This window comes from Salvia miltiorrhiza, chromosome 5, assembly GCF_028751815.1.
Source record: "Salvia miltiorrhiza cultivar Shanhuang (shh) chromosome 5, IMPLAD_Smil_shh, whole genome shotgun sequence".
In the NCBI taxonomy this organism is placed as follows: Eukaryota; Viridiplantae; Streptophyta; class Magnoliopsida; order Lamiales; family Lamiaceae; genus Salvia; species Salvia miltiorrhiza.
The window spans coordinates 12,425,389-12,437,706 of NC_080391.1; the positions used below are offsets into that span (position 1 = coordinate 12,425,389).

Consider the following 12,318-nt stretch of genomic DNA (forward strand, 5'->3'; position numbering starts at 1 on the left):
AAATGTCATTGTGATCCTCAAACAATTAATTATCTTTCTTTTTACTTTAATAATATTATATTCTTTTCTATTTCCTATTTTTTTTTTTACAAATATATCCTAAAAAAAACTACTTTTACTCTCTTATTTTATTATAAACTAGTATTTGTTTCTTAATATTTATGTCATATTTAATTGGGACGGAGGGAGTAGATGATTTAAAAATAAAAATAAAAACAAAATGAACTCAGACATGTTTAATTCCAGTGGAGTTATGGGTTGTGTTTTGGGGCATCAAATTTAGTGAGAGAGAGAGAGTTGCTGAAAAGAAAAGAAGATTAGGTAGGAGGAATAGAAAACGAGACAAGTGATGATTGTGAGGTAGAAATAGAATCCAGTGAAAGGGACGATGATCCCCTCATCTACTCTCTCTTGCCAAAATCTGCTAATAATAATACTACATTTCTATATTACTCCTATTTTATAAACCCGTACTATTTTACAAATCAATTATTTGTGCTGCTATTGTGCAACTGGAGTGAAAATAACAGTGATTTATTAAAATAGAAAAGCAAGCATATGTATAGATAGATGGATAGGGATATCTCCAAAGCAAAGGTTACATTACCACTTGGAAAATAGATGGAATAAAGGAGCTGCTTGAATTGGTACCATCTCTATCCCATCACAATCTTGTCCTACTCAAATGATTTTGGAGAGAGAAACCACAGCAGATTCTCTCTCTCTCTCTCAGATCGTGCATTAGATTCATCCCATACCTAAAATTATTTTTGTTTCATCCTAATCATCAAACCCAATGCCAACAACTATACTTGGAGATTTCTGTTTAGATAAGTAATACACATATGCACACTTAGCATCCATGTGATATACTCCATAATGTAAGCATTGGACAAAACTGAAAAATTTAGTAATCCGCCCTCAACAAGTCTATTTGATCAGTAACCACACAGATTTATTAATTGAGTCTTCTAACATTTGCCACCACAGATATGTAAAATAAATCGACTTCGACTTCTTGAACCCTTTTTAAATCAATGAGACTTTTGCTATATACTTAGTACTGTATCGATTCTTTTCTCATATATATAATGATACAACATATATGACAGGTTTCTTGTACACTGTAGTATCCTAAACCATACCATAATTTGCCTCAGGCAGTTTTACTTGAAAACCAACTTATTGGTCGATCTTCCATCCCTTTACAGAGTTTGAGCTGGGATGAAGTCACCCGGGAGAGGCCTTCGGCACGACCAAATTTATATCAGGGGAAATTCTTTCTGCAGGATGTCGAGATTCCTTGAGTCGCAGGCTTCCAACATGTCATTCCGCGAGGCACAGCTGAAAAATGTAGCGTGTAAAGTTTATATTTTTACAATTAACAAATAGAATTATATCAGCTAGTTACCTCAATGATATTCTCAAATATTGCCAGGCATTATCTGCTTTTGGGTTCATTGCCAGTGCCCGGACATAGTAGCGGATAGAGTCCTCATACATGCCCTGAGCAGATTTACATTGCAAGTAAATCAAATATCAAATATTATGCTGAAGGAACCCTCAGACTTCAGTGTTCATTGCTGAATAATGAAAAGAGCCAATATCTGAATAGGTTAAGAGGATGTGCATATCTGGTGGCTGAATACAATTCTATTCTGTAAATTCATATACATTACATGTTTAAGGTGTATATGTGTGTGTGAGAGGGGGGGAATTGTATCTGATTGAGTTGCCTTATTAGACAAAAGGATTTGACACCAAAGGGTTTGGGCAAGCATAGCAAAAAGCAATTGAAAAGTCTGCGTATCGAGGTTGGTGACCAACTCATTAACTCCAAAAAGGAAGAAGTGAAATAAGTGGAGTATTAAGTATGGGATTCTAGAACTTCCATTTGATGATCAAATTAGATCACATCACCAATGAAGAAAAATATGGGTCTCCCTAGTTCATCAGAAATTTGTCACCAAGCATTACTATAAATGATTTGGCTGATCAGAACTCATCATCAAGCATTACATTTATATATGGTTTTGCTCATCAGAACTTATAATCAAGAATTACATTTAGCGCATGTTTGGCTGGGCTTTTTTGGAGCTTGGAAAGGGATTCAATTAATTGAATCCATTACTTGTTTGATTTTTGATTTGGGTAATGAGTTAACCATTACCCTTACTTGAGGGTAACTCAATCACCTAATTTGTTGCCCCTCAAAATAGAGGAGAAACAAAAGAAGGGAATCCCTTACTAGTGATTCCTTGCTAATTGTTGAACCAAACACTTAATAAAAGTAACAGTTATTGTTACCATTCATCCCCTTTATTTACTTTCATTCTCTTTCCATTCCTCTACTTGAACCAAACAAACACTTATATTGTTAAGAAAAGCATCAAAGTATTCAGCTTTAACTGCGTCTAGCATCCTTTTTATGCAGCTAATGCCGCTTCACTGCCATAGGCATTAATTCTCCAACCAACAGTTCTTTATTGTAAAACGAGGAGCAATTTTATAAGTGAGGTTTAACCATACCTGGTTGGCATAACTGATTCCCATGTTTGCCCATGCACGTACATAATTAGGCTTTAGATCTAGAGCCTGAAACCCAAAAAATAGAAAAATATTGAAACATTTTACCATCTGGAGATAATAAAATAAGTGTATTTGCAGGATTCTGTGGTAGGGAAAGGGCACGTGAAAGCTTATTACAGTTGAAACAGACACACAAGCAGTTAAGGACAAAGTAGGTTGAAAATAATTAAATTAAATTAAATCAAACAAAAGAAGTTCCAGCATCAAGTCCAAGGGTACTAAAGAAAAAGTGAATAATAGTTGGTGACTTATACCTTTCCAGTTTTTGAAATTTAACATGCTATTTCATGAGATGCAAATAAGCTAAATAATTGCTGCAATAAAACAATATTAAATTCTAGTTTCAAATTTTATTGATTACTCTCGTCTTAGAGAAATCCATATCATGTGCTCCAGTATAGTGGTAGTGGATGTCAAGCAACAATTTCAAGCTTTATCTACATTACAGTTTCTCATTAGTATGTACACCTATTTATCTTAAATGGCACCAGAAAAGACGCCTTTCAAGATGCTATTATCTAAATCACATCCAAATTATATATGCCATCAATCACCACCGTTACTGGACATAAACTATCACCTGTTGATAAGCAAAAATTGCATCAGCACTCTGAACACTATTAGCTTGTGTTGCACCAAGCTTATTCCATAGTGAATAATCTCGTGGTTTGAGTTTCAAAGATGTCTGAAAAGCTTCAATTGCTTTGCCGTATTCTCTAGATAAGTTGTACAGCACCCCAAGCACTATATGTACATCGGCATCATCAGGAGAGAGTTTAGCTGCATCGTTAAATAACCTAGCCACCTATACAGCCACAAATCAAACCATCAGAAAGACTCTTGCTGTGAAGATATATAATAAATACAGACAATATCATAGTGTGTGAACGTTCATGTGCATGTTGCAGTCTACATAGACACTTACATCAGCATAATACAAATTCTCAGGCTGATCTGGAAGGGATATGGCGCTATATTTAGGATGATGGTGTAGCCAACTATACAGGTACTTTAGTGCAGCTGCTTGCTCCAGCTCTGGAAGTTTTATGAACAAAAGTGAAAATCCACATTAGTTATTGCTAGAACACATGACATATTTTGGAGGTAAAACATAGTGTGAGCATAAAATACTGTGAGAGATCTATAAATGACCTTGTGAGACTGAATAACGTGAGAGATCTATAAATGACCTTGTGACCGCACTATTACAATTAACAGGCCCAATCAAACAAAGGGAAAGCTATGAACGCTATTTTAAGCTTCAATGCTTTAGCTACTTACCATTTGTATGACTCACACCAAGAGCAAGAAGAACTTCCAAATTTGTTGGATCAACCTCATGTGCACGCATCATGGCTGCAATTGCCTGGAACAAGGGAAATTGTCTTAACGATAATAAATGGAGGAAAACAATGAAATTACAGATTACACTACCAGAGTTGTAATTATTTACAAATACCAGAATATCCTCACAAATTTTAATTATTGAAATCTGATGTAATTGTAGGGTACTCATAGATTTTAGAAATATCTAGTTATAAAAACATGAAAATATACTACAAGAATTTCAAGCAGCAGAAATCTTTAGATCCCAATAAAAGGAAAAACAGAAGTAGCAAGTCCAATATATCAACCTGCTGATCATCATCATTCTCTGCATGAGCTATACCAAGCAATCTCCAACCCTCAGCATTATCTGGGTTCTTCAGAACCTCAGCTTCCAAAGCAAGAACTGCTTCACTTAAAAGCCCCTTCCGGAAAAGTTCCTGCCCTTCCTTCAGAGGATTAGGACGGCCAACATAAGGATTTAAATCAGAGAACACATATACCCCTCTTGATGCGTCTGATTTCTGCCTTAGTGATGCTTGCTCATTTAGGTAACTGCAGGTTGAACCGCATTTATATCCAAGAAACTTAACAGGGATAACTCTAATAAAAAAATTCTTAGATCCAGCGACGCATGTCCTCATACATGACATGCTAGTAAAAAGAAAATACATACAAGGACATGCTAGTACAGAAACCACACAACACTCATTGTTTATGGCCGCATATGCAATGAAGTATTCCTATTAACGCTTGATGACAACCAACAAAAGTAAATCATTTCCTGGAATGCACTGCTGTGCATGGGTGAATTTGATACCTCAATTTCCAGTGAAGGAACAAGACACAAACAAAAGTTCGAATGGCACACAAGTTCAATCAAACAAAATTATTTTGTGTATGTTAAGAGTAGAAAGTCCTTGTATCCCTAGAAGAAGAAGAGTAGAAAGTCATTGTATCCCTAAGAAGAAGAAGAGTACAAAGTCCTTGCACAACAGCACAAGTAAGTTTAAAAGAAGAATTGGTCTAGAAGAAATGAAGAATCAGATTAAATGCACCTATACTACACAAAAAGAGGTTGCTACTGAGACAAAAAATGGCGCACTTAAAGGACACATATGTTAGTAAGTCCTTTTCAGTATTGAGATATAATGACGATAATCAGATTGATAGTTATTCATTGACAGACCAAGACAAAACAAAGGTAAGAAAATGTAAATTAAACAAGTAACAGAAATGAGAATAAAATGTAACATTCCCACAATTTCTTGTAGTGGACTTACTCATCATAAGCATTAGCCCAATTATCAGCAGAAGAATCGCCAAGCACTCCATCAGCAACCTGACGCTCAAATTCATCGGACCAGTCATTGACATTTAACTTGGAAAATTCATTCACCCACTCATCCTCTGCCAATCCTTGTTGCCCACGTTCAGTAGCAAACTCATTTGCCCAGCCATGTGGTCCCTGAGAAAGCTGAATGTAAGATAAGATAAGATTTTTGCTAACTGGTCTTATCACTAAAAGGAAATGAAGAAGGAATGTCTTAAGAATACAAGCAAAACTCCAGAACATTTTGCTTTTTGCCAAAAGCATGTGTTCAAGGTGTCTTTATAATGTCGGTACTTGCCTGTTCATTGGAAAACTGATCAGCCCAGGATCTGCCTCCACTGTGCTGCTGCTCAAACTCTGCTGCCCAGTCTCCAGGTGCGGAAATCGCAGCTGGCTTGAATTGATTGTCCTCAATAGTGATCTCACCACGGCTCATCTTTGACACAAATTGGAGGAACTTTGAATTCTATACGTCCAAATTAGTACAGAAAAATCAGGACAAGATTGTGATCAAAAAATTCAATAATCAAGGACCTTCATGTATGCAGATGTATTCTCAACTAGGCTTGCTTTGTCATACATTGAACTTGCAATTGAACCCCTCAAATTAACCATCAAAACTTAGTATCCAGTCATAGGGAGCTACTGTTATTTTTAACAACAGGTTGAGGAATATAAAACTTCGTACATACTGGTAAACACTGAGAGCAAATATCAAAATGAAAGTGTATAAAAAAGTATTTACAACATGATCATGTTCAAGATGGAAAGTAACCTGAAACTTTGGGTCATTATTTTGAGCTAGTGTATGAGCTAACATGCGAGTCTGCTCCATGGCAGCAAGGTTAGGGACACCTGTCGCTCTCATTTGATCAATCGAAGCAAGTTGCGAGTGCTCCTGAAATTTAAAGGGGATCTGAAATTTAGCAAGGAAAATTAAAACAAGCATGGCATTCATCAGCATCAATATAAAACCTGCTCTCTTCCAAGAAAAGCAAGTGCAATGGGAGAGAAACGTATAAATGGGGACTGACCAGTGTTGTTACTTTGCATATGAAATTACATAGATGCAGCAAAAAAGTGGAGGGCAGAGCTTCTCTCTCATAGTCATAGTTAAGAGTGTCAGAATAAGGAGTATGCAGTCACTATGACCACTAACACCAAGGTAAGTAAGATAAGCTCAAGACTGCTAAACATTTAATCTTCTTTAAAAGATACAATATGGTAGTTACACCATCCAGGGACTTCGATTCTGGTTTTACATTCCTTTTACGAGATAAACTTAAAAACTAAGAAGTAATATTCTCACCAAGTTAAACAGAAAACACTGATGCATTAGACACTACACTTGAAGCCCAAATGCTTTATTAGCAAGCAAAAATTAGTTGTCCAGAAGTTGAAACTGAATAGGTAGTAACACTTAACGTCTTCCCATTATTCTCTTTTTCTGGGAATATTACGACAGAGCTGACTTTCTCGCAAATAACTACCAAGTAAAATGCTGACAATCAGATAGACCAAATAATGTTAAAGACTGCACGATGAAAATACAAGAAACCCTTCCTTACATGCTCAAATTCAGATGCCCAGCCATTTGCACCATGTTGTCTTTCAAATGACTGAACCCACATATTTGGATTGTCATGCGGCAATCGCTGTTGTGAAAATTCTGAAACCCATCCATCTGCACCACCAGACAAAGGTTTCATATGTTGTGATTCGTTCCAATATTCCTCTAGCTCCGGAAATCTCCCAGGAACCGGGCCTCTGGCTCGGATATCATTATCAATATCTAAAGATGATAGAAGTGCATTAACCTGAAATGATGGTTAATACAGAATTATCTGAAAAATGCAATGCCAGATACCCTCAAAAAAGGAACAAAAGACTGTAATGATACACACTCAAATTTAGACACTACTAAAAGAACCATAAGAAAGATAATCATATCTGGGCTGAAAAACACAGATAAGCGTATTTTATATGCAGAGCATCTTTGACAATGTTTAGAAGTTAAGACACTAAAACCCCATATTACTACAATTGTTAGAAGATTCAAAGTTTAAAATATTCCAAAGGATAGACAGCAGTACACTTGGACATACTCTAACCACTCAACCTGTGAGAAATTTTTTGTACAACTACCTGTGTGTGAATAAATTCTTCACTCTTGTCTGCAAAAAGATGGCGAGCCATAATACTGCTACGATCACGTATGCATTGCTTATCACCTTCAGACAATCCTAAAACAGGAAGTGAAGCTGGACGAAAAGGCATGCTACCGCGATCGCTGTGAAGAAATGAGTGCAAAAAATTGGACAAAACTTTTTGAGGTGGCCCTGCAATCAGAAAATCAATGTAGCTGATCAGGAATGCATAAATCAATCCATAATGTTCTCCGGTAGGCAGTATTAACCAATACGCACACAAGAGGCACTTACTTGAAAAGAGAAAAATACATCTGCTAAAGTCAAAAAGACTCTCAATAGGCATTATCCATTACATTTAAAGGGAAACAAGGGTTTCACTCAACATTACAGTTTATGACACCGCACCCCCAATATTTCAACCTATGCAAGAATTTCTTGGGATGTTTTTCCAACTCAACCAAAAATATGACACCGTGTGTAAACTGGAACTTTATGTGCTACCAACTCCAGTTTGCAGCAACTCGTCAAACTATTGAGACTGTAGTTTCAACTTTTTATATGATTACTTACACCAACATCTCAAATCGGAATACCTGCACCACACCACTACTCTAGCTATCACATAGATATGGAATATCAACAGACCACTGTGCTAAATGGCTTGATCTAACTGCTGCTCAGAGCTGTCCCCGTCAATCATTGATCATTAGAGAAAAAATAGATTGCAACATGCCAACATTGTTCACCAAGTCTGTTCAGGATTTCCCACAACCAACTAAATGGTGATTTTCCAGAATTCAGTTCAGCTGTTATCGCTAATAAAACAACAAATTTGCCAGTTCCTATCCCATTTTTTACTTGATTCATCTCCCAATGTTGGATGTTAAACATTGAAATATACAACAGAATTTAGTTTGTTCTTTCTTTCCTGATGTTCCTTTGTGATTCCATACACCCTCCATCTATGATTGGGGATAACTCATGCGTTCTTAAATTTTTACATTTGGGTTTCATATATTTTCATCCACTGGATATTCCATTCCTGAGTTCTAAGCTGAACTTTTATATTCGTCTGTTGATATTAGTGAAGCGGCTGGATGCATAAGGGAAGCTCGGTTTATGAGGTCGTTGTCAGGATGTAAGTGAACGTGAATGGCTAATGCTCTCCTTGCAAATGTTAGATAGTGCTTAAAAATTGATTTGATGTGATAAATGGTGTTAGAAGGAATCAGCTTAGTTCATTAATACTATAGGATGGAATTTACCCGCAACCAAACACAACTTGAAGAGCAAAGATCTCATCATAATAATGATAAAGAACTTCCAAAATTACCATCAAAATCTTGTTGAAGCCGAGCTTGCTCTAAAGGAAAGTTGGTTGGCCCCGTCCTTCCCTGATAATGAGGAATTTGAGGCCTCTGAATGTCATCCCAAGCATCTGGAAACCTATTTTGATCCATCGAGTGAAAGTCTTGAAGGAATTTTGAACCCTGAAAATATAGTAGATTATGAAATTTATCCAATAGATCCAACCAGCAATCAGCAAGAAAAAGATAAAGTAATACCAACCTGCGCATTAGGATGCAAATATTCAAGCTCGGACCCTGGAAGGGCAGCAGCAAAGGGCTCTCCCACCCCTGCATGCAAATTGCCATCTGATGCTGTAGCTGTTGCAGTTGGTATCTCTTGAAGCCTTTCCTGCTTGACGACAGAGAGAGCACTTGTCAGCTATTATGTGTGAGACGAAAGTATATGAACTCTAGAGAGCACCTAACAATATAAAGAACCCAAATACCCAATACAATTATTTCTTTAGATAGGTTGACATCCATCTATCGATTCTTCTTTGGTTTCAGCATTTTGTATTTACCACCAAAGACAATGTTTAATAAATCAAATCTGGTCATAGGTGAAGAGTTAAGTCATATTACATTCAATTCTCAGAATGGGCGAGTTATAAAAATACATGATACATCTACTGTCTGGTAACTAACAGAAAGTATAACATTGGAACAGCTGATAACCCATCTGATACACAATATATTAGGCAACTCCATATCCATTTCAGTCTGAGTCTCCTATTCATAACCTACCGATAAATTGCATTAAAAACATGAATACTCATGTGTATAACTCTTGCCAAATAGAAAGGAAAACATCACCAGCAGAACCTTGCAGTTGCCTAATGCAATTTACTAGATAAGTGTGATCAAAATAATACAATGCTCATACTTCCATCAATCAATCTAATCTCTCAATAGTTGAGAAAGCCAAAACACTTGCTTATCTCGACTAAATAGGAAAAATCATTACAATGAAAGAAAAGTGTGATGTGAAGACATAAAACCCCAAGTACTACAGCGCCAATTTGCACTCTCCACTATCATAACATAATCTTCTACAGTATCACGTGTCAACTAACCCAAACAGAGCACGGCAGCAATTGCTCGAAAAGCAATGCTATATTGCTCGATCACATAATCTTAACACGACAATCGTGCTTCTCCTACTAGCATGAAAACATGGGAAAAAAACTGCTACAATTAATTTCCACGAACGCCACCAATCCAAAAAAAAAAAAAAAAGACATAATCTTCAGCCATGAAAATAGAAAATTGAAAGAAGAGAAATGATTGGAGAACCTGTTTGGAGGATGAACCAATAAGGGCGTTGGCGAGAGCTCCAAGAGGGTTAGATGAAGAAGACGACCCCGGCACCGCGCAGGCGGCGCCGCCGCTCACCAGCTCCCGCATCGCCATACTAACAGAATTCTGGTAACCCTTCCTACGGCAGCTCGGCGCCGCTTATTTTTCCCAAATTCAGTAGTTCCCTTGTGGTCGGAATTATCGAAATAAAAATTTTAATTTGGAACTTGGAAGGCAGAGAAAAACGTTTGAGGTGAGGAAGTAAACAGCATAAACAATTCTGAATTTTTGCTGCTATGTATAACCCCTGTCGATCGATTCCAGTCGACTGGGTGGGGCCGGTATGCATCTTTATATTTTCTATTTTATTTTATTTTATTTTATTTTCAGATAGTGTAGATTATTTATTGGGATGTGGAAACTTTGTGATAAGGTGTTTTTGTACGCTTTGTTTTGGTTTCACTGATAATTTACACCTGGTCCTATTTATCTCGCCTACCCCCAGGCGGTCCAGGCCTATCAAACCCAACCCTATTTTTCCAAATACTATATCCTATACTTCTTTGGGTTTTTTTTTTTTAAATTACTAGTGCATTCTCTCAAAAGATACATAGGTTAGAGAATATTTATAATTTATAAATTATATAAAAAAATTAATGTCATCGTTTGAGTTAGATTAATAAATAATGAAAAATATTTTTTATTAACTTAAATATTAAATTCAATGATCATATAGTAATAGTTAAATTTGTAACGAAAAATATATAACTACGAATAACTACACAATCTCATAATTTTTTTTGTGTAAATCAAGGTTGGCCAATAAAAAGTGAGGGTGGCTGGTGGGGCTGGCACAGACAGGAAAGCCTCGTGAGAGACGGCAGCGCCATTAATAACGATGTTTCCACCAACTGCAAATGTTTTCACCAACAATTTTGCAGAGATTTCGGAGATGTCGGGGAACTTGTTGAGAGCTAGGAAGCACGGGGACGCCCCCTGATTGTACGTATGCGTTCCGGGGACGTCCTGGGGACGATACGTGAAAAATGCGTGGAAAATATGTTCCCTAATATGTATTTTTTAGTCAAAATTTTTAATTATTTTTTTAATTAAAAATACGTGAAAAATACGGTAAAAAAATGTTTTGACCAAGTAAATAGATGAAGAAGTGAGAATGACGACTAATAATGCGCCTAAATCTGTTCCGTTGCCGCCTACCCAACCCCAAACTAACTCAAATGAGCTCTATACAAGTTACACGATGAAGAAAAGAAATGGGAGTGAAGGGTGCTCATCGGCTCTTGAGAAGGCATTCAATGTTCAAGGCAAGAAGACGTTGGATGCTATGATTGCAAGATTGTTCTATTCTTCGGGTTTGCCGTTTCATTTGGCAAGAAACCCTTACTTTCGGAGCAGCAACCAACAATTTGGTTGGTTATGTGCCACCTGGGTACAATGTTTTGAGGACGCATTTGCTTGAGCAGGAGAGAGCAAATGTTGAGCGTCTGTTGGAGCCGATCAAGACCACATAGGCTGAGAAAGGAATAAGTATTGTGAGTGATGGATGGAGTGACTTACAAAGAAGGTCATTGATCAATTTCATGGTTGTCACTGAGAGTGGACCTATGTTTTCGAATGCAGTGGATTGTTTAGGGGAGGTTAAAGATTGTTTAGGGGAGGTGATTGAGTGGATTGTTTTCGAATGCAGTGGATTGTTAATCTAATGAAGGAGGTGATTGAAGATGTTGGACCTCAAAATATGGTTCAAGTGATCACTGATAATGCGAAGAATTGTCAAGCAGCTGGGCTCCTTGTTGAAGGAACATATCCTAGGATTGTGTGGACACCATGTGTTGTGCATACGCTCAACTTGGCACTTTAGAACATATGTGCCGCAAAGAACGTTGAAAACAATCAAGAGACCTATGAATTGTGTTCATGGATCTCTGATGTTTCTTCAGATGCTAACATGATCAAGAACTTCATCATGAATCATGGAATGCGCTTGGCAATATTCAACAAGTTTGTGCCTTTGAAGTTGTTTTCGATTGCTGCAACTCGATTTGCTTCAGTTATTGTGATGTTAAAGCGTTTCAAGCTTATCAAGAGATGTTTACTTGAGTTGGTTATTAGTGAGCAATGGGAAGCATATCGAGAGGATGATGTTGAGAAGACGAGCAATGTTAAAATGAAAGTATTAGATGACACTTGGTGGGATAAGCTTGACTATATACTTTCATTTACGACTCATTTGTATGAGATGCTTCGTGCTTGT

General features: G+C 37.0%; 1 protein-coding gene across 2 annotated transcripts; it reads right to left on the minus strand.

Moving 5' to 3' along the window:
- Positions 1-933: 933 nt before the first annotated feature.
- LOC130986079 (peroxisome biogenesis protein 5) lies at positions 934-10,489 on the minus strand. 2 transcript variants are annotated; one of them, XM_057909355.1, is made up of 15 exons: positions 10,041-10,489; positions 8,968-9,096; positions 8,732-8,888; positions 7,394-7,587; positions 6,817-7,065; positions 6,024-6,146; positions 5,547-5,714; positions 5,199-5,383; positions 4,224-4,470; positions 3,871-3,955; positions 3,515-3,624; positions 3,170-3,394; positions 2,530-2,595; positions 1,412-1,506; positions 934-1,344 (listed from the first exon to the last, which is right to left on the minus strand). In XM_057909355.1, the coding sequence occupies exons 1-15, from the start codon at positions 10,155-10,157 to the stop codon at positions 1,263-1,265; spliced, it is 2,232 nt and encodes a 743-aa protein (XP_057765338.1). In that variant the 5' UTR covers positions 10,158-10,489; the 3' UTR covers positions 934-1,262. The 2 variants fall into 2 exon arrangements, with proteins under 2 accessions (XP_057765338.1, XP_057765337.1); XM_057909354.1 differs by having other exon boundaries at positions 5,199-5,392; positions 10,041-10,415.
- Between the last annotated feature and the right edge of the window lie 1,829 nt (positions 10,490-12,318).